The sequence below is a fragment of the Thamnophis elegans genome, chromosome 9 (genome assembly GCF_009769535.1).
Source record: "Thamnophis elegans isolate rThaEle1 chromosome 9, rThaEle1.pri, whole genome shotgun sequence".
Lineage (NCBI taxonomy): Eukaryota > Metazoa > Chordata > Lepidosauria > Squamata > Colubridae > Thamnophis > Thamnophis elegans.
Window position 1 is genome coordinate 65960281 of NC_045549.1, and position 27031 is coordinate 65987311.

A 27031-nucleotide genomic window follows, 5' to 3' on the forward strand; every position below is an offset into this window, starting at 1 on the left:
TCATTCTGAAACCGCGTCATGGCAGCAAACAGCATAACTAAGTATATGATCAGTTCTAGCTAAATTACTGGCATCACAATAAGGATGAACATAAATCTATCTCTGTCATTTAAATATATTTTCTTCAAAATGTATTTTCATTTATTTTGTTAACTGAATAACTTAAAGGTATTTAAATCATTGAGCCTTGAATATGAAAACAAGTGTAACATCACAACAATTTAAATTTATTATCCAATTCCACATCCATTGTATTTTACGATATATACTGTAAACGTATAAAGAACAAAGCAATGGAGAAACGGTTGGAATTTAACAAGTACAGAGCCACATAATTTTCAGTACAAAAATATGTGAAAAATAGCAATTACATTAAAAAAAATTAAATGAATGGTGAGCATTTATAAGTTGGCTAATTGATTTTGTTTCCAAAAAGTCTTAAAGTTCTCTTACAACTATCACTACATTCTCTTGTCTTTTAAATATTGAGAGGGTTAACTATTTGCCTCATGTTTTGGATTTGGGTGTTAGATTTTGAAGATAGCAATAGCAATAGCAGTTAGACTTATATACCGCTTCATAGGGCGTTCAGCCCTCTCTAAGCGGTTTACAGAGTCAGCATATCGCCGACCCACAGTCTGGGTCCTCATTTCACCCACCTCGGAAGGATGGAAGGCTGAGTCAACCTTGAGCCGGTGAGATTTGAACCGCCGAACTGCAGATAGCAGTCAGCTGAAGTGGCCTGCAGTACTGCACTCTAACCACTGCGCCACCTCGGCTCTTCTATCTCTATATACATTTTTTTTTAAAAAAACAACTGATTTTTGTCCTGTTTTGACAAATGGATACATTCCAAAGATATTGATGTGACTCTGCTAAAATATATTCAAGTAATGAATATATTGTGATGTAACTTTTTGTGAACAGGGATCATACAAGTAATAAATATTCAAGGAAATAATTCCGCACTGAGAATCTTCTGTTTACTTGATGACTTGTTTTTTGTTTTGGCAAAACACTTTTGCAAGGGTGTGAAACTGGCAGCCTGAGGGGCGTATGCATCATGCACAGGGCACACCCCGTGGCACGACAAAACCGCACTCGACTAAAGCGCGCCCAATTAAACCGCGTCGCTGACGTCATCAACAGGGCGACAACAGCGAGCGCGGAGAAAGAAGGGCGCTTTAAATAGCGCTTTGAAAGCAAGCCGATTCAAGTTAAGGTAAGGGTTAGGTTTAGGGTTAGGTTTAGGGTTAGGGTTAGGTTTAGGGTTAGGTTAACGGTTAGGGTTAGGATAAGGGTTAGGTTTAGGTTTAGGGTTAGGATAAGGGTTAGGGTTAGGTTAAGGGTTAGGTTAAGGGTTAGGATTGGGTTTAGGGTTAGGTTAAGGGTTAGGTTTAGGGTTAGGTTAAGGGTTAGGTTTAGGGTTAGGTTTAGGGTTAGGTTTAGGGTTAGGTTTAGGGTTAGGTTTAGGGGGGGTTAGGTTTAGGTTTAGGGGTTAATTTTAGGTTTAGCGTTTACAGCGTGCTTCTGTCTCCGTGCTGTTGTCGCCCTGTGATGACGTCAGCTACGCGGTTTTGTCGAGCGCCCTTTAGTCGAACGCGGTTTTGTGGTGGAACCGGCACACCCACTCCGGCTCGGCAAAGATGAAAACGTCACGATACATCACATGACGCAATCGAGTTTGACACCCATGCTTTAACGGGAATTGAACTTTAATGAATAAATTAAAAGAATTTGGGGGCACTGGAAGGCTTCAAGATTAACAAACAGATGTTAACAAAATATATGATGATAAAAGATAAAAAAGAATTGATGAATAAAATAATCCGGAAGATTTTAAAGACCAAAGACTTTTTTCTTTTAGGATTAAATGGTCAGGCAACTACCGTGAAGCTTTTTTTTTTTTAGTGTATGACTGCAGTGAGATTACTCCTATTCAAAAGTGGAAAAGTTCGAGGAATGATTAGTGAAGACCACGGAATGTGATAGTGAAGATCACGGAAGGTGGCTAAATTGACCTTATCGACATTCATGGAAATCTGTAAGGATTTTACAGACTTTTTGTATGAAAACAGGAAGGTGGGGAATGCATATGAGTTGTTTTGATGATTAGAAAAAATATAATAGAAAAACATTTTTGGGTAAATACAGAGTAATAGATACTTATAAAGCCCTTCATGGTATTGGACCTGGGTACTTGAGAGACCGCCTGCTGCCAATCACCTCCACTAGACCGATTAGATCCCACAGATTAGGCCTCCTCCGAATTCCATCCGCCGGCCAATGCCGACTGGCGACTACCCGGAGGAGAGCCTTCTCTGTGGCTGCTCTGACCCTCTGGAACGAACTCCCCGTGGAGATTCGAACCCTCACCACCCTCCAGGCCTTCCGCAAAGCCGTTAAAACCTGGCTGTTCCGACAGGCCTGGGGCTAAAGAGCTGTTGCCCCTGTCTCGAATGGTATGACTGTTGTGTGTTTTTAAATTATGTATTGTTATGTTTCGTCTTTTATTTTTTGTCTGTACCCCCCTTCCCTGATTTGAATTGTGAGCCGCCCTGAGTCCCCTTCGGGGGAAAAGGGCGGCATATAAATATAATAAAATCAAATCAAATCAATCAAATCAAGTTTGTAAGCATATTTATATTTGCTGCAAAGGAAAATGGAAGCCCTTTCTATTTTTTTTATCTTTTGTCTTTTGTCCTTTTTCTTTGTTTTATTTATTCTGTAATAGTTTGTTAGTTTTAATGTTCTTTTAATAGAATTTATTTTAAAAAATCTGTTTATCTAAATCTTGAAATCAAATCCTTTATCAGACTTTAGAGTAATTTCCTAATTCGAGATAATAAGAAACAGATTTGGTGGCTCCATACAACACAGCATGCATGCAATCAATGTGAATATTCATTGATTAGTTTCGCTGTAGAAAAAAAGTTTCGCACAATAACATAACACACTGACATGTCATGATGTTAGGATTGGTAAGCTGTATTCTGGCTAGTTCAAATGCGAACGGAGAGAAACCATTTGCAGCAGCCAAAGTTTAGCAATCACACTTTTTTTAAATAATAGAAGCATATAAAGCTGATAACATGCAATCTGAACACAATTCAGCAGCCAAAGTTTGGGATTTTCAACCAAGCCAAACCTAATAGTTTGCAGTATCAGATGGGGCACCCAAGAAAATGTTCAGCCTTAGTGAATAATGAAGAACAAAGTTCAGCCTGGTAGGTAAGAAATTATGCAAGCTTGTGTAAGTTAGTTCTCCCAAACAGGGGTATACAGATGCATTATATTTGGGTTCTTTCAAAGAGCAAAACATGAGTTATTTGAGGGTGATGAAATGCATGCCACGACTTCATGATGCGAATAGTGTGGGTTCCTTGCTTACATCAGAAGCTGAGATACAAGTATGTAAGGCAGTGGTGAGATTCAAATTTTTTACTACCGGTTCTGTGGGCGTTGCTTGGTGGGTGTGGCCTGGTGGGCATGGCAGGGGAAGGATACTGCAAAAACCCCATTCCCCCCCCACTCCTCAGGGAAGGATAGTGCAAAATCCCGATTCCCTCCCCACCTCACTAACCTGCTTTCCAGCTCTGTTCTCCTGTGCAGGGCAACAAAAGAAGACCCAGCCGATCAGCTGGGACTCAGGAGGCAGCAAATAGATAGGGGCGCGGCCAGCCAGAGGTGGTATTTGCCAGTTCTTCAAACTAATCAAAATTTCTGTTACCGCTTCGCCAGAACCAGTCAGAACTGGCTGAATACTACCTCTGATGCAAGGCCACAATTCGTTTCATGGACTTCACTATGCCTATAAAATGCATCACTATGCATTTTGGCATCAACTTCCTGCAGAATAATTGGACCCAAGTCAGCAGAAATGTTTTTTATTCGAAAGTCCACAGAAAACCATTGCAAAAAAGGCAACTAAACTCCACAGAAATTCACTGCATGCATAGTTACAGAGGATTTATATACTGCGTGCAAGTCTTTGCGGCTTCTATTGGAAAGTTGGGAGCATAAAAGTCATACAAATCAGAGTGTTGTGTAGCTTTGCAGCCGAAATATATAAATGGCTGCTGAGAAGCAAGCCAAGATAAGTTCAGTGGAGTTTGCAGTTAACATGAACATGCTTTGTGATGCTGAAAAACATGGGTTTCGGGAAATTGGCACTTAAACTTATTATCAAGACTGAATTGGCTAAAAACGTTATGAAAATCGAAACCCTGATATAGTACTGAATATCTAGCTTTTTTGGTAGCTGCATTCAAATCTGCAACTGTCAACCTGGCATGGGACACAGAGAAAGGCACACAAGATTGAATGCATAAAAGCAGATGCTCATCAGTACTAAGCAATCCCCATTATTGGATGACCAGAGGGCTGTGTCGTTAATGTAGGTAAAATCAAAGTTCACAATCTTCAGATCCTTTTGCAGATACATCTCGTTCAACTTGTTTAATATTCTTGCAAAGGCATATTTAGATGCGCAGCTATAAGCTTCCCAAGTGTAAACTTGCTTGAAATGCATATCAAACCATGGATTATCCTAAAAGGAGAAAAAAAAAGTTTTTATTTGCTGCCTTTCTGCTCAGAAAGAAGATTCAAACTAACATAGAGTTTAAAATAACATGCAGATGTAAAGTAGCATCTATAAATCAATAATCCTTGACTTACAGTCATAATTGGACCCAATGTTTCCATTGCTAAGAAAGTTGTTAAGGGAGTTTTTACAACCTTTCTTGCCACTGTTGTTAAGTAAATCACTGCAGTTATTAAGTCAGTAACATGGTTGTTAAGTGAATCCTTGCTTTCCCATTGATTTTGGTTGTCAGTGTTGTGGCCTGACAGCGGCCAGTGGAGCTGGCAGCAGAGTCAGACAGTGAGGAGGTTGAGGAGGAACATGGGTCCTGGAGGCTGGGGAAGGCTCGGACAAGGGCTCTGCATCAGAGGCAGAGGTGGGGCCAAGCCTTCGGAGCTAGACAGCAGTGAGGCAGAGGAACAGCTGGAGCCTGTTCCCAGTGCGTGCATGCACAGGGCTGCCAGAAGAAAAGAACAGCTAAGAAATCAGGGTCAACTTGGGAGTAAAGGAACAGGTGGATAGTGATTGGTCCCTCCCATAGGAAATAAAAGAGGAGCGAAAGGGGAGTGGGCTTTTGCAGGAAACAATTCATTCAATCGTTTCTTAGTTCGCTACAGGAGTGTGGAGATCTGTCCATGAATCTCAGAGACTCTGTGCCAAGTGCTTTCCTTGCACAGCACTGTGTTTGGAAAATATTGATATGGCAGCTTTCCAAGCTAGATGAGGTCTGTGGTCATAAATTCACCTTTGAAAGACTTGTTTGCCAGGCCTTTGCTGAATGTGAATGAGAGGAATTCACATTCGTTTAAATAAAAGGGGTTTTGTTGGGACCAGGAATCTGCTTGGTGCTTTTTGGGGAAGCCTAGATCGGAACAGTCAGGTCACAAAAACAAATCACATGACTCGGACACTGCAAACCATCATAAATATATGCCAATTGCCAAGCCTCCAAATTTTGATCAGGTGAACATGGGGATGCTGATTGCTAAGGGGAAGCATGGTCTTGTTACTTCTTTCCCAGCACCATTGAAACTTCAGTCACGAAATGAATGATTGTAAATCACGGACTATCTGTAAAATGTACTCTAGAGAATCTTCTAAGACCTGGGCAAAAAGAGAGGGAAAGATTTGCTTTGTTGGTACTTCTGACAAGCGGCGTGCGGATAAAAAAGAGCTCTCATCCACATGCAAAATAAGGAAGGGGGCAAGAGAGATGATTAGAATATCAGATCAATTGTGGTTGGAAACCAGCTGCCAATTAATGAGATCTTTTAGTAAGGCATGCAGTCTAACTACGATGTTTTTTGGAAGTTTTCCCAGGATAGCTTCAAATAGAGCAACAATTAACAATCAATCAAGGATGTGGCAAAGACAGCACGAGGAAAGGCTCACTTCAGGGATGCTGAAGTTATAGTGTCAAAATAGACCCATTCATGCCTATTCCCATTCATTTTCTCTTTTTCATTTTGCAACAATAACAGTAATTTGCAATTGCTATATTCGCAGTTAAGGATTCAATTACCTTGCCTGGACTTGACTTCAAATAGGGGCAAAATCTTCTTGGAACTGCCAAAAGAACTTCCTTGTAGGCAGGCAGGGTTGGCTTCAAAAATTTCAGCAATGGATTTTTTGGCCCAGTTACTGGGTGGGCATGGCCTAGTTGGACTCCTGCACCACGGCAGGGGGGGGGCATTTTCGCCTTCCCCAGGCTCCAGAGGCTTTCCTCGAGCCTCTGGGAGGGCAAAACGGGTTCCGGGAAGCTGTTTCCCCCATCCCCGAGCCTCCACATGGGCCCTGAACTTACCTCACATCCAAAACGGCCTGCGTGGAAACTCCTGGGCAAGGCGGGATGGGAGGGGCAGGTTGGATGGGCAGGGCCAGCCAGTGGTGGGATTTGGAGGTGCTCCAAACTGGCCATAATGTTAGCTACGGGTTCTCCCAAACCCGGGAAAAACCGTAGCAGTGCCCCCCCCATCTCTAGGCGGGAGATAGTTGATATCTTCTCCCTCCCCCTCTGTTGACCCTGGAGTGCTAGATCTTAACCTAAATGACCTCTTTTGGACCATTGGTTTGGAAGGGGAGGGTGAAAGAGGCCATTTATGTTAACATCAAGCAGCTCTCTCTCAACAGAGGGGGAGGGAGAAGACACCCCCTATCTCATGTCTACAAGATGTCCTTTCAGCAGTTCCAAAAACTTTCCTCCCCCATTTGAACTCTGATAGAGATAATCCTGAGTGGACAGATAAACCCTCAAGTGGCCTAAAGAGCTCTCAGGGAGAGTACTAACAACCAGATGACTGCAGAGAAATATGATCCTTCCAACCTACCCCGCAATCCTGTCAGAACTAATCCTTCCATCGCTCTCACCATCCTACCCGAACTGATGAAGCTTCTGCGATGAGAAGCAAAATGTTTCCTCAAGGAAAAAACAGTCAGTTGCCTTTCGAAAAAGCATCTTTGAGACAGCTACTACCCAGATGACTGAGAATCACCACAGGCGTTTACATCCTAGCTATTATATCATCAACAACAGAATATGTGCCTTATAATAAAATGCAGTACTTACAGAATCTGCCTCTCTTCCATCTATCATCTCCAAATCATCCAGAAGCCATTTTTGAGATATTTCATAGTTCTCATCAAGGCCAATTCTGTAGTGTTTTACCACAGATATTTGCACTTCTTCCCTTTTTGACACTGCGGGATGAACAATTGGTTTACGTGCACAATATATTTTCATACAGAATACAAAAATAAAATCTTTATTAAGGAAAAAAAAATCCTTTCTGGTAGCATTTGGTGAGTTAGGCCCAGCATTTCTAAGATTCAGCAATTGCGGTTACTTTTAGCATTCATGCCATGTAAACTAATTTAACCTAATTCATGAAGGTATAACTACGATATCAAAATGTACATATTTAAATAAAATGTACAAACTGTCCATATTTAAACTTAAAAAGGCAATTTAAAATTAGATTTGAAGCATATTTACTTTGAAATAAGTTGGAATTATTTCCAATCTACGACTGAAATCGTAACACCAAATTCTTGGTTTCAACAATTTACTGATGGGTCAAACAATTTGTTTTTTATTTTAAATATAAGTAACCACATTGCATCTAATGTATTGCTGCTAAACTACGCTAAACTAAACTAAATAGTTAAAGAATTTATGATGTTGTTAATGCCCAATTTTACTTTTGTATTGTGTCTTTTAGGTTGGAAATCTATTGAAATATAGAAGGGTTTTAAAAAAATAATAATTACAAATTACTCTGAAAACTTTTAAGTGTAGATCAGTGAAGACTTGATTTAAAAGAAATAAGCAACCTAAAGTCATCCTTATTCCCGCACTGACTAGCAAGACAAAGTTTTGAAATATAGAATAACATCCATCTCAATGAAATAAAAGTGTAGCCTATATGTATACAAATTAACTGTTTTTAAATAGCTAGTGCAAACTATAAACCATGATACCAATACAACTAAAATTACAAGCTTAAAAATTTAAACACAGCAATAAATATAGTGAGAATTGGTAAAGTTTAGTTGAAACTTTAAGTGATGACTAAAAATATTAAAAAGAGGTAATAAGAAATATAAAATCATTGTATTATTGAAATCATTTAAAAATATTTTTAGTATTATTCATGACAACTCTGACAGCAATGGGCAAAATATAATGTAAGGCAGAGGTGTCAAACTCAATTTCATTGAGGGGCGCATCAGGGTTGTGTTTAACCACAATAGCCAGGGTGGGCATGGCCAGGGTAGGTGTGGCCAGCTCGATGTCACTCTGTCGGGGGCGCCTGTGGTGGTCCAAGTGCTGTGCCAGCGAAAATGAGCTCCCAAGCTCTGTTTTTAGCCGCAGGCAGCCCTCCCAAACTCCATTTTCACTGGCAGAGGCGCCACAGGCCGGTTCTTTTCCAGGGCGGCCCTGTGGGCGAGTTCTAAGCACCTTGCAGGTTGGATCTGGCCCCCAGGCCTTGAGTTTGACACCCCTGTTATAAGGAAAAGGCCAAATCACTAGCCCTAAACTTTCCAATTACTCATATTTTACTTATATGGCAGTGGTGGGTTTCAATTTTTTTTAAAACCTCTTCTGTAGGTGTGGCCTGCTTTGTGGGAGTGGCTTGCCAGCCATGTGACTGGGTAGGCGTGGTCAACTTGTACAATGTGGTGAAACTCACTTAACAACGCTCTTGCTTAGCAACCAAAATGTTGGCTCAGGAACTCTGGCATTGAAGTGTGCAAGTCTTAAACTGTCAAGTTACCAGACCCTTGCACCTCTAACCCTTAAAAAAAAAACCCCAGGGGTATTCAAACTTGATAGCTTTAAGACTTGTGGACTTCAACTCCCAGAATTCCTCCTCTCGCTCTTCATCTTGATGATGTGCGGACAGGCGGAGGGAGTGAGCTGGAACCGGTTCTAAACGGCACTGTAGATTTGTGGAACCTCTTCTATAGCAGAGGTTAGAACTGGCAGGAACCCACGCCTGTTATATGGAGAACTGATGCACGTCTCAGTCTCCGAAGTGTTTTCATTTTAATATTTGGAAGAAAATTAAGGTGACCAGACGTCCCGCTTTTGGCGGGACACACCCGCTTTCCAATGCATTTTCCCGCATCCCGCCCGCCTTTTTAAAAGGCACGCTTTTTTTGGCGCTCGCAGCTCCCGCCCATCAGCTGCTAGCTTTCTGGGCTGGCTCATCGTTCTGTTCTCTATCCTACCAGATGAGCCAGCCCAGCAAGTTAGCAGCTGATGGGCGGGAGCTGCGAGCGCCAAAAAAAGCGTGCTTTTAGCCTTTTACCTACTACCTACAAATTTAAGCCAGCCCAGCCTGCCGCTCACTGATTGGATTGGCCTGGACTCCAGCCAATCAGTGAGCTGGCTGGGATGGGAAATTTTCAGCACGCTTGCGCGAGTCTCCATTTCCTTTCGACAAAAGACGAAAGAGGTTGCAGCTGCGCTGACTGGTGAGTAATCTAATTCTAATAGAATTTTCCACTCGCCGCGGCAGGAGGAGAGGGTGGGGGCAGCTGCAGCCGCCCGCGGCAGAGAAGTTCCACGCGGTTCAGGGGCTCCCGCCGCCCGGCAGAAGCCCCTCAACCGCGTGGAAGTTGTCTGCGGGCGGCTGCCCCCTCCTCCTCCCTGTCCTCCTGCGGCCGCGAGGAGTAGTCCGTTCGTGCAGAAATTGCCCGCCCCGGCTGAGTGAATTGGGATCGCCTGCGGCTGTGAGGAGTCCTCGCGGCCGCAGGCGATCCCAATTGAATTCACTCTGTGCGGGCGGCTCGGCTGCCCCCTCCTCCTCCCTCTCCTGCGGCCGCGAGGAGTAATCCGTTCGTGTAGGAGTCCTCGCGGCCGCAGGCGATCCCAATTGAATTCACTCTGTGCGGGCGGCTCGGCTGCCCCCTCCTCCTCCCTCTCCTGCGGCCGCGAGGAGTAATCCGTTTGTGCAGGAGTCCTCGCGGCTGCAGGCGATCCCAATTGAATTCACTCTGTGCGGGCGGCTCGGCTGCCCCCTCCTCCTCCCTCTCCTGCGGCCGCGAGGAGTAATCCGTTTGTGTAGGAGTCCTCGCGGCCGCAGGCGATCCCAATTGAATTCACTCTGTGCGGGCGGCTCGGCTGCCCCCTCCTCCTCCCTCTCCTGCGGCCGTGAGGAGTAATCCGTTCGTGCAGGAGTCCTCGCGGCCGCAGGCGATCCCAATTGAATTCACTCTGTGCGGGCGGCTCGGCTGCCCCCTCCTCCTCCCTCTCCTGCGGCCGCGAGGAGTAATCTGTTCGTGCAGGAGTCCTCGCGGCCGCAGGCGATCCCAATTGAATTCACTCTGTGCGGGCGGCTCGGCTGCTCCCTCCTCCTCCCTCTCCTGCGGCCGCGAGGAGTAATCCGTTCGTGCAGGAGTCCTCGTGGCCGCAGGCGATCCCAATTGAATTCACTCTGTGCGGGCGGCAGCCGCTGCGCCCACGAGGAGCTGCCTCTTCGTGAATGGGATCGCCGCCTCCGAGAGCATGGGCGCAGCGGCTACCGCCCGCACAGAACATCCTCTCGCTTCCGGGGGTCCCGCCGCCCAGAAAGTTATGGAAAGTTATCTGCGGGCGGCGTCCGTTCGTGATTGGGATCGATCGCCGGGGCAGCCTCTCGCTTCCGGAACTTCCTCTTACTTCCGGGGGTCCCGCCGCCCGGCAGAAGCCCCTGAATCGCGTGGAAGTTATCTGCTGGCGGCGTCCGTTCGTGATTGGGATCCATCGCTGCCTCCGAGAGGGTATACAGAACACTATTTACCTAACTTTGAGCGGGGTGTGAGATTGTTGATGTCCATTTTACTGTCTTTCAATAACTGTATAATGTTCCAATCAAGCCTCAAATTAAGATGTTACCAACTAGTATGTGAACTACTGGAAAGATTGTGTGCCTATAGAGTTAAGAGTAAGAGTTTCATTTCATGCATCAGAAGGCTGTATAGTGTAGAGAGAAAAATATGTTCAAAACATTACAGTTGTATGTGTTAGCCGCCTGAATCTATATTACTGTCTTTGTTTTAAAATTTTCTCTCAGGATCCCAAAATGGTATTTGTTTGTATGGGTTATATTTATCAATATGTATTGCATTAAATATTGAAATCTAAGTATTCACTGCTACTGTGGATTCTCACAATTGTTTGATGGGATTTCAACATAGGCTGGCAAATTTGAATTTTGAGTACCCTTGATTGGGTCTGACCCTCTGGACTCCAAGGAGAGATTTTAAGAAACACTGATTTCTTTTGCCAGGTAATATGTAATAGGTTGCCACTGCAAGTGTATTTGAAAAAGATAGCTTACTCTATGGTGTTGTTTTTTATTTTTATACTGGAATTCTTCATGAAAAAATCCAAAAGGATTTACAAAAGAATAATAAATATCTCTTCAAGAAAACAATAAAACTAACAGTGTCAGTGAAGATAATATAGAAAAGCAAGGCATAATTCATTTTTAAAAAGCAGTCTAAGAGGGAGGTTGTCCTGAAGCACATGTTACTCTAGAATTGCCTTGGGTGAACAGGCTTGATTTCAGCTGTTCAAACAAACCAATGTGTAGAAAACAGCTACACATTTCCTAATTTATTATTAAATAATTTGTATTCTATCAGGGGCTTTCAGCAGTTTACAGCAACAAAATGCCAAATAAATTATATTATTATAAAATCATTGTAACAATTCCACAAAAACAATAAAAAGAAAATCCAGTGATAAAACCATATTAAATCCCAATGGCTCTAGATTCTAGAAGACAGAATAATTTGTACAGCCTTCCTGAATGGACAGCAGCTTAGGGCTCCCTGCTCTGGAGGAGGTTTCCAAAGGATGGGCACCAGCTGAGACCTTCCTCCTGAGAAAGCCCTACCTTTGTCATGAATGGGATTACTAGCAGGGCCTCCCCAGAAGATATTTAAAGCTCTGGTAAGATAGCTTTGAGGGGGGTGGTCTTTAAATATTTGGACTTTAAGCTGATTTTGGAAAATCTGTAAATTTTAAAGCACAAAACTGCTATTGGCTTGTTTCCAGATGAGTCATTTACTGTAAGGAGTATAGGCTCAATGTATTTTAAAATAATATTTTATTTATTGTGCATATGATTTTTTAAATAGTGGTATTCTGTGTTGATTCTTTTTTTAAATTGTCTTAGACTATTTAAAAAAAGATTCTATCCAAAATAAATTGAAACAAGCCATTTTAAAAATTTCTATGCACAATACTTTGAAATGGACTCAGGAGTCATGATTGACACTGAGTGAATTTGCACTTTTAATAATCAGGAAGATACAATGGCATTGAAAAAAGTGACTGATGACCATTTTTCACACTTAGCGACCATTTTCACACTTAGCAACCGTTGTGGCATCCTCATGGTTACGCGATCAAAATGTTGATGTTTGGCAACAGATTCGTATTTCTGATGGTCGCTAAGTGAGGAGTCTCTAGGAGGGGGAAAACATTTAGTGACCAAAGTTACAATGGCATTGAAAAAGTGACTGATGACCATTTTTCACACTTAGCGACCGTTGCGACCATTTTTCACACTTAGCGACCGTTGCAGCATCCTCATGGTCACGTGATCAAAATTTTGTTTGGCAACAGATTCGTATTTATGCTGGTTTCAGTGTCCTGGGGTGACCTTTTGACAAAAAAAAATTTTTTTAATCAAGCCCCCCCCCCTACCCCCCCCCCCCCCCCCCGGTCAAGGGCGTCCCTCTTTTCCAATCTGAAAATCTGGTCACCTTAAAGAAAATAGACATTAGAAAAGAAACCAAAAGCCTCACTGGGAAGTATAAGCTTTGCTTTGGTTTTTTTAAGTCAACTCAGCCTCTGGGATTCACTCGGATCTGAAAGTGCAAGAACCTTGCAGAGGGAGGTCATAGCAAACCATCTCCATATTGTTTGCTAAATAAACCTTCGTCCAAGTAATTTAAAAGTGACTTTATGAGATTTAAAAACTGGTGGCGTTCCTACAAATAATAGCCTTGGATTAGATCCAGATTACATTAGCTCTACTTAGTTCCTGTTAAAATCAATAGACCGAGCTAGCACATGAACTTAATTAAGCTCCAATATGATTTTTATACGTAACTGCCTTGCCTCATTTACAGAACTTTACTAGATCCAGATGGCAATGTTTTCCTAGCCCCTTCTTCGAATTTTTCAGATTATTGTTCCAACCACAAAATATATTAAGGCCGGGGGGGTGGGGGGGTAGCTTTGTGTCTGATTTCACTGAAGAATATAAATGCAGTTAATTAAGTTGGAATCAAATTTAATGATTTCAAAAGTTTACCAGGTATATACAAGTGTTTGTGCTTGTATCACAATTTTCTGGATTTGCACTCACGCACCTCAAACTGCAGTCACTTTTTGCAACTTGAAACTCCATGACAAGAAGTTGCTTCCAAATTTTGTAAGTGTTTTAGCACTGAGTTCAGTTTTCAAGGATGAACTATCAGGAGGTCTTGCTAGTATCCCCGAAATTCTGCTACTTATTCCAATTCATTGGAATTATAACCCCAAAAAGTTGTGTACAATATTTTGAGAGGTCTTTGAATTTTTTGTTATTAACCTCTCAGAAGTCCGAGGTGGTCAAGAAATTCAAGAGAACAGTTCATAGAAAAGATCTCCAAACATAAAGGTTGGCATTTCTTATTCTTAATTTCAATTGGGGTGTTTTTTTGTTGTTCATGTAACTCTGTTAATAGCAATACATCTTTTATCAACTGATTACATGAATGCATTCTTAGGGAACTGGTGTTATTGTATTTTAACAATGTACGTGCTACATTATTTTTTACTACCTAGTTGCACATATTATATTAAATAATGACTTGAACCCAGACACTATGGTTTATTCAACAAAGTTTACTTGAACCAGTCAAGACTTAATGAAGATATCCTGCTTGAGCAGGGGGCTGAACTAGAAGACCTCCAAGGTCCCTTCCAGCTCTATTTTGATTAATTGATTAATGACTGCCTTGTGACAGATAAAAACAAATGTTGTATAAGAATAAACGAACATGATCACCTCAAATTTGGAGGTAATTAAAAGCGGATTTTTTTTCCTCTCACGGGTACATTTCCTTAAAAGGAGGCAATCAGTTTATATGTCACTTCCCCCAGCATCTGACTCTGGCCGACTAATTACAATTAAAAGAAGGTAAGAACATTGTAACAAACCAATAACAACATGCTGTATATTGCACATAACAGATCGTCAACGCGGGAATCTCAGTGAGTTACTTATAATTCCCCCAAATCTGACCCAGAGCCCTTGAACCAGTGGCGGGATTCAGCCAGTTTGCACCTATCCGGGAGAACCGGTTGTTAACTTTCTAAGCAGTTCGGAGAACCGGTTGTTGGAAGAAATCTCCTTTTGTTTTTTTCCACTTCACAGGGCTAATCGTGTAAGGAAGGCAGGAAGGAAACATTCTGGTGTTGTTTCTAGCCTAATCTTTATTGCCCTGCTTATAGAAACTGCCTCTCTGGTTAACCCTTGTTACATTCTAACAGCTAAGACGAAGCACCCATCGACATAAGTGATGTTGAGTTGGCCCACCCAGTCACATGACCACCAAGCCACACCTACCCAGTTGGTCATTAGGGCAGAGAACTGGTTGTTAAATTATTTGAATCCCACCACTGCCTTGAACCCCACATTATAGGAACAAGGTAGTACCTATGAATAGATAGGTACTGATCTATAAAACCTCTATGGCTTGGCACTAAGATTCCTGCAGCATGGCCTTCTCAGGATCTAGAAATTTGGACTCTTGTCTTTCTTTGAAGCAGCATTCCTCTTGAGATATCTGATTCCAGTGGTGGGTTGCTTATCCCGTTCCAACCGGTTCGGTTGGAACGGGACCGGTGGCGTCCTCGTGCACGCCCGCAGTTCACGCATGCGTCTTAGCGCCTGTGCGATGCTCCAGCTGCTCGCGGAGAATCTGCAGGCGCTATATGTGGCATCCAGCTGCTCGCGGAGAATCCCGCAGGCGCTGTATGTGTCATGCGCCTGCGTGGAAGCGCAGAAGCCTTCAAAGACCGGTAAGGAGCGCGGGCGGGCAAGTGGGCCCTTCGCCGTTCCTGGAAGTTACTTACTTCAGGGTTCGCCGATCAACCGGTTTGCGGGGACCGTTGCGAACCAGTTGAAATCCACCCCTGTCTGATTCCAACTTTACTTGGATTTAAAAACATAATTAAAACCTTGCCTTTCCAGCAGATCTTGATGACACATACAGTATGTTATAAAGTGTTCCTCATAGAATGTTGAATTGTGTTTGAATTAAGTTAGTTTTACACCATTTCCACCACCAAGGTAGAAATCTTTCTATTTTAGCACAGTGTGTTTATTTATTTAGCAAAGTTACAGATGTCCATCTGTATCAGGGATGGGTTCCTGCCAGTTCTAACCTCTTCTATAGAGGAGGTTCCACAAATCTACAGTGCTGTTTAGAACTGGTTCCAGATCCCTCCCCCCGCCCCCCGTCTGCACATCATCAAGATGAAGAACGAGAGGAGGAATTCTGGGAGTTGAAGTCCACAAGTCTTAAAGCTGTCAAGTTTGAACACCTCTGGGATTTTTTTTCTAAAGGGTTAGGGGTTCAAGGGTCTGTAACTTGACAGATTTAAGACTTGCATGTTTCAAATGCCAGAGTTTCTGAGCCAACATTTTGGTTGCTAAGCAAGAGCGTTGTTAAGTGAGTTTCACCACATTTTACAAGTTGGCCATGGCCACCCAGTCACATGACTGCCAAGCCACTCCCACCCAGTCACATGGTCAGCAAGCCACTCCCACAAAGCAGGCCACACCTACAGTAGAGGTTCTAAAAAATTTTGAAACCCACCACTGATCTGTATTATACAAAATAATCCTAGATGGGGCACTATATATATAGTGGAATTCTGGGATATGTGTGTGTGTTTGTGTGTGTGTGTGTGGTATGTGTATATGTATATATGTGTGTGTGTGTGTGTGTGTGTTTGTGTATGTTCCAGCATAACTCTGGAACGCCTCAAGCAATTTCAACCAAACTGCTACACAGATGTCTTACTCTTTGAAAACAAATTCTGTGGGGATAAGACATCCCCAACACCTCTCGGTGTGTACGTGTGGGTGTTCGTGTGGGTGTGTGTTCCAGCATAACTCTGGAATGCCTGGGCCACTGAAACGAAAAGGAATGAATTATATCTATAGTGTCAAATCACAGTACTTTTGACAGTGATAGTGTGCGTTTGTGTGATAGTGTTAGGACATAGCCTGTTGTGCCTTAAGATGGCGTCTACTGTACAGCACAGTGGTGTTGCTGTGGTAACGGCTTCACAGTACTCCACAAGGGGCCTCCAACCTAATACAGAATTAGGATAAATAAATACCCGGGCAACACCGGGTTATTAGCTAGTAGGAATATAAAAAATGATCCTATCCTGATTTAGATCCTTTGGTGCATCAGAATATCAGCTGAACGAATTGGCAGTTCTTCATGGTTTTAGATTGGTAGCATACAAAAGTCCCTACATACTTTCTTAAACAATAAGAGATCCTCAGCAATATTCATCTCAGTGATAGACAGCCCATAGCTAACCTTGGTTGATTTCAGAATCTAAATAAGGGTAGCTGTGGCTAGAATTTGTTTGGGGAAATCATATAGAAATTCTAAGCTGTAGGATAGCCTGGGGAATCAAAACAAAACAATAACAACATCCATTCCCGTCTAAAGCAATGGCAGCCCTCTTGATGTAACATTGCCAAAAAATTTTGCTTGGATGCAGAAGCCAAAGTCAAGCTGACTTAAGGGTGTTTTTCTTTTTCTTTGCTATTTATCTACTTTCAAGTAAATAAAGCTATAACTGTCATTTAACATCATTATACCGAAGCAAAAGTCAGAACATGCCTAGGGCAATTTTAATTACTTTAGTCCCCTGCTTAAAAAGTAGCACAAAAGACTTTTCTTTAAAAAAATAAAACCACAAATCCTTTTGCTACGCAAACATCTCCTCACTGAGAACCAGTCTGATGTAGTGAGTCACTAAATGCATCAGGTTAGAAACAGAGAGGCTATGAGTTCTAATCCTGCCTTAGGCACAAAATCAGCTAGGCGACCTTGGGCCAATCACTTTCTTTTCAGTCCTAAAAAGAAGACAATGGCAAATCATTTGTGTAAAACGCTTCCAAGAAAACTGCGGAAACTCGCCAAGCAATTTTCGAGAATCAGATACAAGAGAATGGGAGGGAAAAGGGGCCCAAATCTGGATTTTAGTGTAATTAACAATCGCTTAGATTTCTTTCAAAATTAGTTTGCGGAAATTTACATAGAAAATTACTGAGCAATTCAATGATCAATCAGATGGATTGGAACCGGTCTCCTTCTGAAGCTAAAGGGAATGAGGTGAGAAGCACAGGGAGTGAATGCTAAAATAGATTTCAGTGAGCAAAACAGATTCTGAGTTTTGGAATGATCTTTTCCCCCAATATTGTTCAGATTTTATTTCAATGGCAAGTTTGCTTGGATGGACCAAAACAAAAAGGACATCTGCAGGAGGGAGCTCAGGATGGAACAGATATTCTTTTTCCAATGGATATCTTGACAATGCATGGTGTCCCAAAGGGGTACACACCAAAGAAATGAAGCAATATTCAATTTAAGAAATCATTCACACATATATGCATACAAGTTTGTGTGCGTGTATGTGTATTTGTGAGTTATCTTGAGAAAGTTTTCTTATTTTTTATGCATGACTTTCCTCAGAATTGATAACACTTCCTGTCAGGTTTTTAACTACAAATAGCATGGCACAATTTCTTTCCATTTTAAAAAAAGTATCCATTTATCTGATTCTGTCCTTTATTTCATTAGATTTAAGTAGCCGATAACCCAGTGTGGCCCGGGTATTTATTTATAGGGGAAAAAATTACGGACTGAACGTAATTTCTAATGTTGGATTTTCCCCCTTACCAGAGGGAGCCCCTTGTAGAGTACTGTGAAGCCGTTACCATGGCAACTCCACTGCACTGTACAGTAGAACCATTTTACTGCAGTACAGTAGAAGCCATTTTAAGGCACAACAGGCTGCATCTTAGCAGAACACTCCCCCACCTCTGAGGGGTGCGAGGGGTGTCTTACCCCCATAGTATTGTTTTCAGAGAGTAAGCATCTGTGTACCAAGTTTGATTGAAATTGCTTTAGGCGTTCCAGAGTTATGCTGGTACGCGTGCGCGTGTGGTGCGTCTGCGCGCGTGCGCGCGCACACACACACACACTTACATTTCTCTTCTCCTCTCTAACATTCCAAGCCCAAATTCTGCACCAACCCTGTCTTGCTGCTTTGGATATAGTACTTTTAGTGATATTATAGGAGCTCCTTCAATAGTTCAGGGGGAAAAAGTCATCCTTCTGAATCTACATTCTTTGCATATCCTGCATTAAGAAATATTTAGCAACTTAAAAAGTTACAATCAGTGTCTCTTCTTATTAATTAATCTTTACTTAATACGTTATTCAGTGAAATCAATATTGCAAGTCTAGATTTTCTTGACATACAGCTTAGGACTTACAAAGCACTTATTTTAAAATAGTGATAACATATCATGAAAGGAAAAATCATTAAGTCAAAACAATGGAGTACTCTAAACAAATATGCAGAGGTTTTTTGGCGAAGATATTTTTTCTACGATAGTATATTTATATAGATGGACATTCTGCTCATTAGTAATACTTCGCTTAATTATAAAAATGGGTCAATGAGTGATATTAGGTTTGCAAAATAAAAAGTGACTTGCATCAGTTAATGGGCTCTAAAATATTAATGTCAAAATAACAACTTATAGTCTTATTTATATTAGAAGCAAAAATAAGAGAAAAGGGTTATTACATAATATAAATAAAAATGTCCGAACTAACCATTTTTAAAACCACATATCAAATGTGTTTTATTAACATATAATTATATTTTCACTGTTTCTTTTTAGAAAGATTTAGTCTGCTGCTTTCTATGGGAAAATAAAATGTCTTCTAATTCAAAAATAATCAATGTGGTCCTTTTCAAGTAGGAAGTTAACAAAATAGACAGTTCAACCCTAAATATATTGATCTAAAATTACTTAAATGTGAATTACTTTCACACAAGGATGTTATATTTCAGTCAGCATTTGAGGAAATTCAATTTCTCAAGCATAGTATCTTTAATCCGCCACCTTAGCATTAAGAATTTACGCACTAGACATCTAAAACATTTATCGAAAAAGTGAATCACATTGAATTTTCGGGGGAAGGGTACAGCCTAATACTATAAAAGCGATTGTACTATGAATTTAGATTATTAATATTTAAAATCCATGCTTGTGCAGATGATTAGCCTTTTAATCCTGAACACCTTAAAGCCTAATACCAGTCAGTTACTTGGAAGGAAACGATATTGATTTCAATAGATCTTAATTCTAAGTACACGCATTTAGGTTGTTCTGTCTTATTTTAGGACTGCTATGACACTTATTGAAAATCCTTATAAATACAGCGATCAGATGTAGATCCTGTCTGCTTACAATACTTAACTACTTTAGTACGTTCAAAATATCAAGTATGTTTAAAGCATCTTACTTGCAGCAATTATGCAATAACAATATATATTTATATAGCAGTATATTTCCTCTCTAGCAGATAAAGGAACTGAGGCTAATAGAATAGTATTTTTTTCTCAGAACACCAAGTTAGTTAATGGCTAGAATCAATTTTGAATCAGGAAAATACTCTTATACTATAACGAATGGATAGAAAACAATCAAGAGATAGTTAAGTTTCCTGATGTCCCGACCCCATTTACCTGAAGCACAGAGATAAACCGATCTTGGCCCGAACACTCAATTTCAATGAACCCGTACAATTTTTGCCCTAGAGTTCTGAATAGCTTCTTGTTGAGATCCTCCTTCAACAGAGATGACATTGCCTGGGTTTGGGTCCCAATTAGGGATGCTCTGTTCCCACTCCTTTTGCTTCGTCTATGATGTGGGTTGATTGCTCCAGAGATCAGAAAGTCAATTCTGCGACCAAACATCAAGCCACCAGGTTCCAGTTGTCCAGCTCGCTGGCTAGAGAAACAGCAGTAGCATTCAGTGCCCGGTTCCTCCAAAGATCCTCTGCTCTGCCATAGTTGGTTGATGGAAATAAATATCCGCTCCTATGGGATTTAAGCAGCCCCCTGGCTATTATGGGGCAGCAGCAGAAGCATTGTTAACCAAAGTAACCCAAGATCTCCAGTCGCGCTAAACAACATTTTGTTTCCGTTATCCCATAGCTGCCCTGGAGGTATTGATTTGAGATGATTTTTCCATTTAGAGTTAAGACTTTGGCGGGAGACGGGAGCAGAAGTTACATCTCCTCACACGCCCTCATCTGCAGCTCTGCCGCTTTTCCCACAATTGTACGTGCATCGTTTCAGAGGGGAAGGAAAGGCAGCCAATTTTGGCTCCAAACCTTCCAATCGGTTCAGAAAAAAAAAAAGCTTTGATATTATATCTAAGTCTCCACTCTTAGGACGCAGGAAAAAATCTCTTGTCAACCAGGGTCTAGTACTGTGGGAAATAACCCTTTCCTTGCTGGTACGTCATCACAGTAATGAATATGTCAGTAATATCAATACTTTCCAATTCTGATCATTCATCTCCTTCAACATTATCTAGGATACAGTGCTCATCCCTCTGCAAAGAGTTTATGATGTCTTCATTTATTCTACGTAGCCCTCGTTACCTCTACTTTATTTATTTGTAAACTGTTCTTATATAAAACAATTCATCCGCTTTTTTAGGAGGGTGGAAAGAAAGAAAAAAGGGTCAGAAAGTGTTAGACTAGCAAACTACTCAGCTAACCAATGCTTGGGGAAAAAAAGGACTAGAAAATGAATCCACATACCTTGTTGATATTTAATATAATTGAATATCCATTATCGATATAATTAATTCATTTGGTGCTCATTAACTGATTTTTTTTCTTATATTCACTTCATCTTTCCAAGACAATGAGTAGAATAATGCCATTAAAACCTCTTTTTACAACTGATGTTTAAATCAACTTTGTATTTTTTTTGTGCCATATGGATGTAAGTCAGTAAAGTACAAACCGTAAGTAACTCTTACATTTTCCATTTAAACGTATTGTAACCGCAGTCTTATCTATATATCTGTATGGGGCATAACTCTCGATCAATTCAGTAGATGCTATTCCCCGATAAGAATTCACAGCTTTACAGCCAAGCTTGGAATTCCAAATAGTCATTACGGAATAAACACACCATAGTCATATTAAATGCAGTTTAGTTAGCTTATTAAAATATTGTTACAGGAGATAATTGGCAATTAAAAAAAACCTTTGGATTAAAACAAGTTTCTCTGGCTACCTTTGAATTCCTAATCCCAAATTCACACATACATGTACAATCTAAAATTGATCAATCACAATTTCGTTGCGAGAACCATGCATAGGCTGTATAGCTAAGTTTTGAATTCAGCTTGTTAAGTGAACCCAGATAATTGGATTACAGGTACTCCTCAATTTACAAAAGTTCATTTAGTGGCTGTGCAAAGTTCCACGGCATTAAAAAGTGACTTATACCGTTTTTCACACAACCATTGCAGCATTCCCATGTACACGTGATCAAAATTCAGATACTTGACAACACACTCATATTTATAATGGTTGCAGTAGCCTGGGGTATTGGTGGGTTCCGGTCCCCATTGCTACCAGTATGCTGTGCCCAGGGCTGGGCGTCCTAGTCATGCACATGCGCAGCGCACGCATGCACACGCCACCACCCCTGCGATACCCAGCTGCTCGGCCCCGCACACTGTGTGTGCATGTGCAATTGGCCAGTTGTGTTATAAACAGCTATGGAACGCAGGCGGTGGCCCCTGCTCCCCACTACTACGGGTAGGGCTGTAATAGCGGCTAGAACACACCACTGCCCTAGAGTCACGTGGGGTCCCTTTTGCCACACAAAATCAGTGGGGAAGCCAGATTCCCTTAACAACTGTGTTACTAACTTAACAGCTGCAGTGATTCACGTAACAGCTGTGGCAGGGAAAGTCATAAAACGCAGGCAAAGTTCACTTAACAACTGTCTCGATTAGCAACAGAAATATCTGGAAATTCATCCCCAGCAACAATAAGGAGCCCCTCAAACACTGGAACACTGCTACCATGTCTCCCCTAGTCCTTCTCTTCATTAGGCTAGAGGTACCTAATTCCTGCAACCGTTCTTCGTATGTTTTAGCCTCCAGCCCTTTCATCATCCTTGTTGCTCATCTCTTTGCAGAATCTCAACATCTTTTTTATATTGTGGTGACCAGAACTGGATGCAGCATTCCAAGCGTGGCCTTACTTAAGGCTTTGTAAAGCAATACTAGAACTTCACATGATCTTGATTCTATCCCTCTGTTAATGCAGCTTAATAATCCCTCTATTAATGGGGGGTCCTTGGTGCTCTCTGAGTTGGGTTGTCTTCTTGCAGATGTGCTTATTCTGATCATACCAGAGGACCTTTCCAGACAAGATTGACAGATGTGGTACCTTGTTCAATAGTAGTAACTGTGAGAGGGATCTTGGAGTCCTAGTGGACAACCATTTAGATAAGAGCCAGCCGTGTGCAGCAGCTGCCAAAAAAGCCAACACAGTTCTAGGCTGCATAAACAGAGGGATAGAATCAAGATCAAGTGAAGTGTTAATACCACTTTATAAGGCCTTGGTAAGGCCACACTTGGAACACTGCATTCCGTTTTGGTCACCACGATGTAATAAAGATGTGGAGACTGTAGAAAGAGTGCAGAGAAGACCAACAAAGATGATTAGGGGACTGGAGACTAAAACATATAAAGAACAGTTGCAAGAACTGGGTATGTCTAGTTTAATGAAAAGAAGGACTGGGGGAGACATGATAGCAGTGTTCCAATATCTCAGGGGTTGCCACAAAGAAGAGGGAGTCAAGCTATTCTCCAAAGCACCAGAGGGTAGAACAAGAAGCAATGGGTGGAAACTAATCAAGGAGAGAAGCCACCTAGAAATTTCCTGACAATTAGAACAATTAATCAGTGGTCAAACTTTCCTCCAGAAGTTGTGAATGCTCCAACACTGGAAGTTTTTAATATGTTGGATAACCCTTTGTCTGAAGTGGTGCAGGGTTCCTGCCTAAGCAGGGGGTGGACTAGAAGACCTCCAAGGTCCCTTCCGATAACTCTGTTATTCTAAGATGGAGGAGAAGAATCCTGTGCTGGTCTCACCACCAACTCCAACCTCCAGCCAACCTGGGACTACCAAATCGAGGAGCCGAGTCCATCTTGACCTCCAGCTCAGCCCTACTACACCCACCCAGCCTCATCCCAGCCAGGGCCAACTTGACAAGCAGGAATCCAACCGATGCAGCACCTCCATCCAGCTCTTCTTCAGAAGAGCCTCCAAGTTTCCATGGGGAGTAAAAGCGACAAGCCCCGCTTGAATGCCCGTCTTTGAGCGTTTGTTTGCGGTTCCCGTCGAGAAGTGAAAGGAGAAGGCAACTCCCTCGCCTGCCCTTTCTTTTCGATCCGGGCAGGAAGCTACCTGCCCCGGGGCAGCTCCGAGCGACAGCCGAAGACCGAGCATGGACGCCTCGGGGATCGCCGTCGGCCCGCTTCTTCTCTCGGCCTCCGCCCGCGCCCCTTCCCTCTCGCCGAGCCATTGCCGGTTCCGCCGAGCGGCCGTCGCCGTCGCGCATCTCTGCGGCCTGATTTTGCGCGGCAAAAGGTAAAACGAGGGCGCCGCGGCTCATTTCCTGCGGCGGCCCCGCTGGGAAACGGGTGGTGGGAAGCCCCCGGGAGCTCGAGGGAATCCCGGGGCTGCTTTAAAGGGCTGGAACCCTGGAACTGAAGGATGCTTTGATGTCCCATGACGCCCCATGGGGGGAGAACGATCACCGGTGGGTAAAGGTCGGAAGGAGTTCGGCCGCCCAATTTGGGACTAGACCAGACTATGGTTGGCAGAGAACGAATGGCCCAAGGTCACCCAGATGGCATGGCATGGCATGGAAGAGAAGAGAGAAGAGAGGAATGGGAATGGAATAGAATAGTAAAATAGAGAGTAGAGTAAGATAGGATAGGATAGAACAGAGAGGATTAGAATAGAATCTGAATGGGAATTGAATGGAATAGAATAGTAAAATATAGTATAGGATAGAATAGAATACAATAGGGAATGGGAATGGAATGAAATAGAATAGTAAAATATAGAGTAGAGTAAGATAGGATAGGATAGAACAGAGAAGATTAGAATAGAATCTGAATAGGAATGGAATGGAATAGAATAGTAAAATGTAGAGTAGGATAGGATAGGATAGGATAGGACAAGAGGAGAATAGAATAGAATGGGAATGGGAATGGAACGGAATGGATAGAATAGTAAAATATAGTAGGATAGGATAGAATAGAATATAATAAGTAATGGAATAGAATAGTAAAATATAGAGTACAGTAGACTAGGATAGGATAGGATAGAGCAGAGGAGAATAGAATGGGAATGGAACGGAATGGAATACAATAGTAAAATAAAGAATAGGATAGGATAGAATAGAATACAATTGGGAATGGAATGTGATTGAATAGAATAGTAAAATATAGAGTAGAGTAGGATAGGGTAGGATAGAACAGAGGAGAATAGAATAGAATGGGAATGGAATGGAATAGAATAGTAAAATATAGAGTAGGATAGGATAGAATACAATAGGGAATGGGAATGGAATAGAATAGAATAGCAAAATATATAGTAGGCTAGGCTAGGCTAGAACAGAGGAGAATATAATAGAATGGGAATAGGAATGGAATAGAATGGAATAGTAAAATATAGAGTAGGATAGGGATAGGATAGGATAGAGCAGAGGAGAATAGAATAGAATGGGAATGGAACAGAATGCAATAGAATAGTAAATATAGAGTAGGATAGGATAGAATAGAATACAATAGGGAATGGATAGAATAGAATAGAACAGTAAAATATAGAGTAGAGTGGGATAGGATAGGATAGTTGGAAGGGACCTTGGAGGTCTTCTAGTCCACCACCACCCCCTGCTTAGGCAGAAAACCGTATACTATTTCAGACAAATGGTTCTCCAATCTCTTCTTAAAAACTTAAAAACTTGCGAATGTTGGAGCATTCACAACGTCTGGAGGCAAGTCTAGATTAATTGTTCTTGCTGTCAGGACATTTCTTCTTCATTCTAGGTTGCTTCTCTCCTTGATTAATTTCCATCAATTGCTTCTTGTCCCGTCTCCAGATGCTTTGCAGAATAGCTTAACTCCCTCTTCTTTGTGGCAACCCCTGAGATATTGGAACACTGCTATCATTTCACCCCTAGTCCTTCTTTTCATTAAACTGGACATACTCAATTCCAGCAATCGTTCTTCATATGTTTTAGCTTCCAGTCCCCTAATCATCTTTGTTGCTCTTCTCTGCACTCTTTCTAGAGTCTCCACATCTTTTTTACATCGTGGCAACCAAAACTGGATGCAGTATTCAAGGTGTGGCCTTACCAAGGCATTGTAAAGTGTTATTAACACTTCACGTGATCTTGATTCTGTACCTTTGTTAATGCAGCCTAGAACTGTGTTGGCTTTTTGGCAACTGCAAAACTACAAAAAGTTGGGAATGCTCAGGTAGCTGAAGGAAACAAGCAAGAGAGCATTGACATTAATATGCTTTTGCTTTTTGCAACGATGATGTGTTGAAAAATATATATGAAAGATTTTATATTCTGTAGTTCATTGTGTAAAGTTCCCTTTTTTTTCTTCTACAGATATATTGAACAAAGTCCATTTGTGCAATGGGCAATATTGGAGCTGCAGATGACGAATATCAGAGGTGATCTTTTGTTCAATATCAGGGATTATTCTAAAGAAAAGATTGTAAGTATTTTTAATGTTTCTACTTTATTATTTATTAATTTCTGGTCCAAGATCAAACCAACGTACATTAAAATCCATTCATCAAATTTAAACAATCGTGTGTAATTTATATAAAAGCAAAGCCTATCAAGCTATGAGGGTTAGACTACCAATTGATTCTAATGTGCTAAAGCTACAGACAAAAATTTAGCCTCCACCCTGGAACGTTTAAAAAATGATCCCTTAAAAGGAAAAGAATTATTTTCTCATTATGATGGAATTAAATTTTGCAATAATTGGTTTATAAATTTTAATCATTGTTTTCTATAAAATAGACATTTTAATAGACTGTGGGATATAGATTCAACCTCTTTATCTGAAGATCTACAAATATGATTTTCATAGGAAGTATGAAATATTGGAATAGGAATGTTGAAATATATTCCAGTTGTCACCTTAATGCATCGTACATCAGTTTGGGCAAGGGAACAAAAGCCTCCTATGTGGAACATTCATATTTTTAATATATTTATTTGCTTTTACTCATGCTTATTTTCTAGAAACACTTCAAGGTGGTGAACATATCTTACACTATATTGCCAAAAGTATTCGCTCACCCATCCAAATAATCAGAATCAGGTGTTCCAATCACTTCCATGGCCACAGGTGTATAAATCAAGTACCTAGGCATGCAGACTGTTTTTACAAACATTTGTGAAAGAATGGGTCGCTCTCAGGAGCTCAGTGACTTCCAGTGTAGAATTGTGATAGGATGCCACCTATGCAACAAATCCAGGCGTGCAATTTCTCACTCCTAAATATTCCACAGTCAACTGTCAGCTGTATTATAAGAACGTGGAAGCGTTTGGGAATGACAGCAACTCAGCCACGAAGTGGTAGGCCATGTAAATTCATCCAACATCAGTGTGTGACCTCGCAAATGTGCTTCTGGAAGAATGATAAAAAATCCCCATAAACACACTCCTGAACTTTGTGAACAGCCTTCCCAGAAGAGCTGAAGCTGTTATAGCTGCAA

General features: G+C 41.5%; 2 protein-coding genes across 2 annotated transcripts in view; one reads left to right on the top strand and one right to left on the bottom strand.

Moving 5' to 3' along the window:
- Positions 1-4282: 4282 nt before the first annotated feature.
- EXOC1L (exocyst complex component 1 like) lies at positions 4283-20042 on the bottom strand. The gene is made up of 5 exons (XM_032223660.1): positions 19942-20042; positions 14775-14784; positions 12436-12445; positions 7149-7279; positions 4283-4549 (listed from the first exon to the last, which is right to left on the bottom strand). Exons 1-5 carry the CDS (start codon positions 20040-20042, stop codon positions 4283-4285), a joined length of 519 nt encoding a protein of 172 aa, XP_032079551.1.
- Positions 20043-23723: 3681 nt separating this feature from the next.
- The window catches only part of PDCL2 (phosducin like 2), a 121748-nt gene continuing 118440 nt past the window's right edge, over positions 23724-27031 (top strand). The window contains exons 1-2 of the mRNA XM_032223661.1: positions 23724-23866; positions 25908-26016. Of these exons, the coding sequence (XP_032079552.1) occupies positions 23724-23866; positions 25908-26016 (252 nt within the window). The remainder of the gene's footprint in view (positions 23867-25907; positions 26017-27031) is intronic.

Coding starts and splice junctions, on each gene's coding strand:
- EXOC1L (XM_032223660.1), bottom strand. CDS start 20,042: ATGTCATCTCTGTTGAAGGAGGATCTCAACAAGAAGCTATTCAGAACT. Junction 4,550..7,148: donor ATGGAAGAGAGGCAGATTCT/GTAAGTACTGCA, acceptor TTCTCCTTTTAG/GATAATCCATGGTTTGATAT.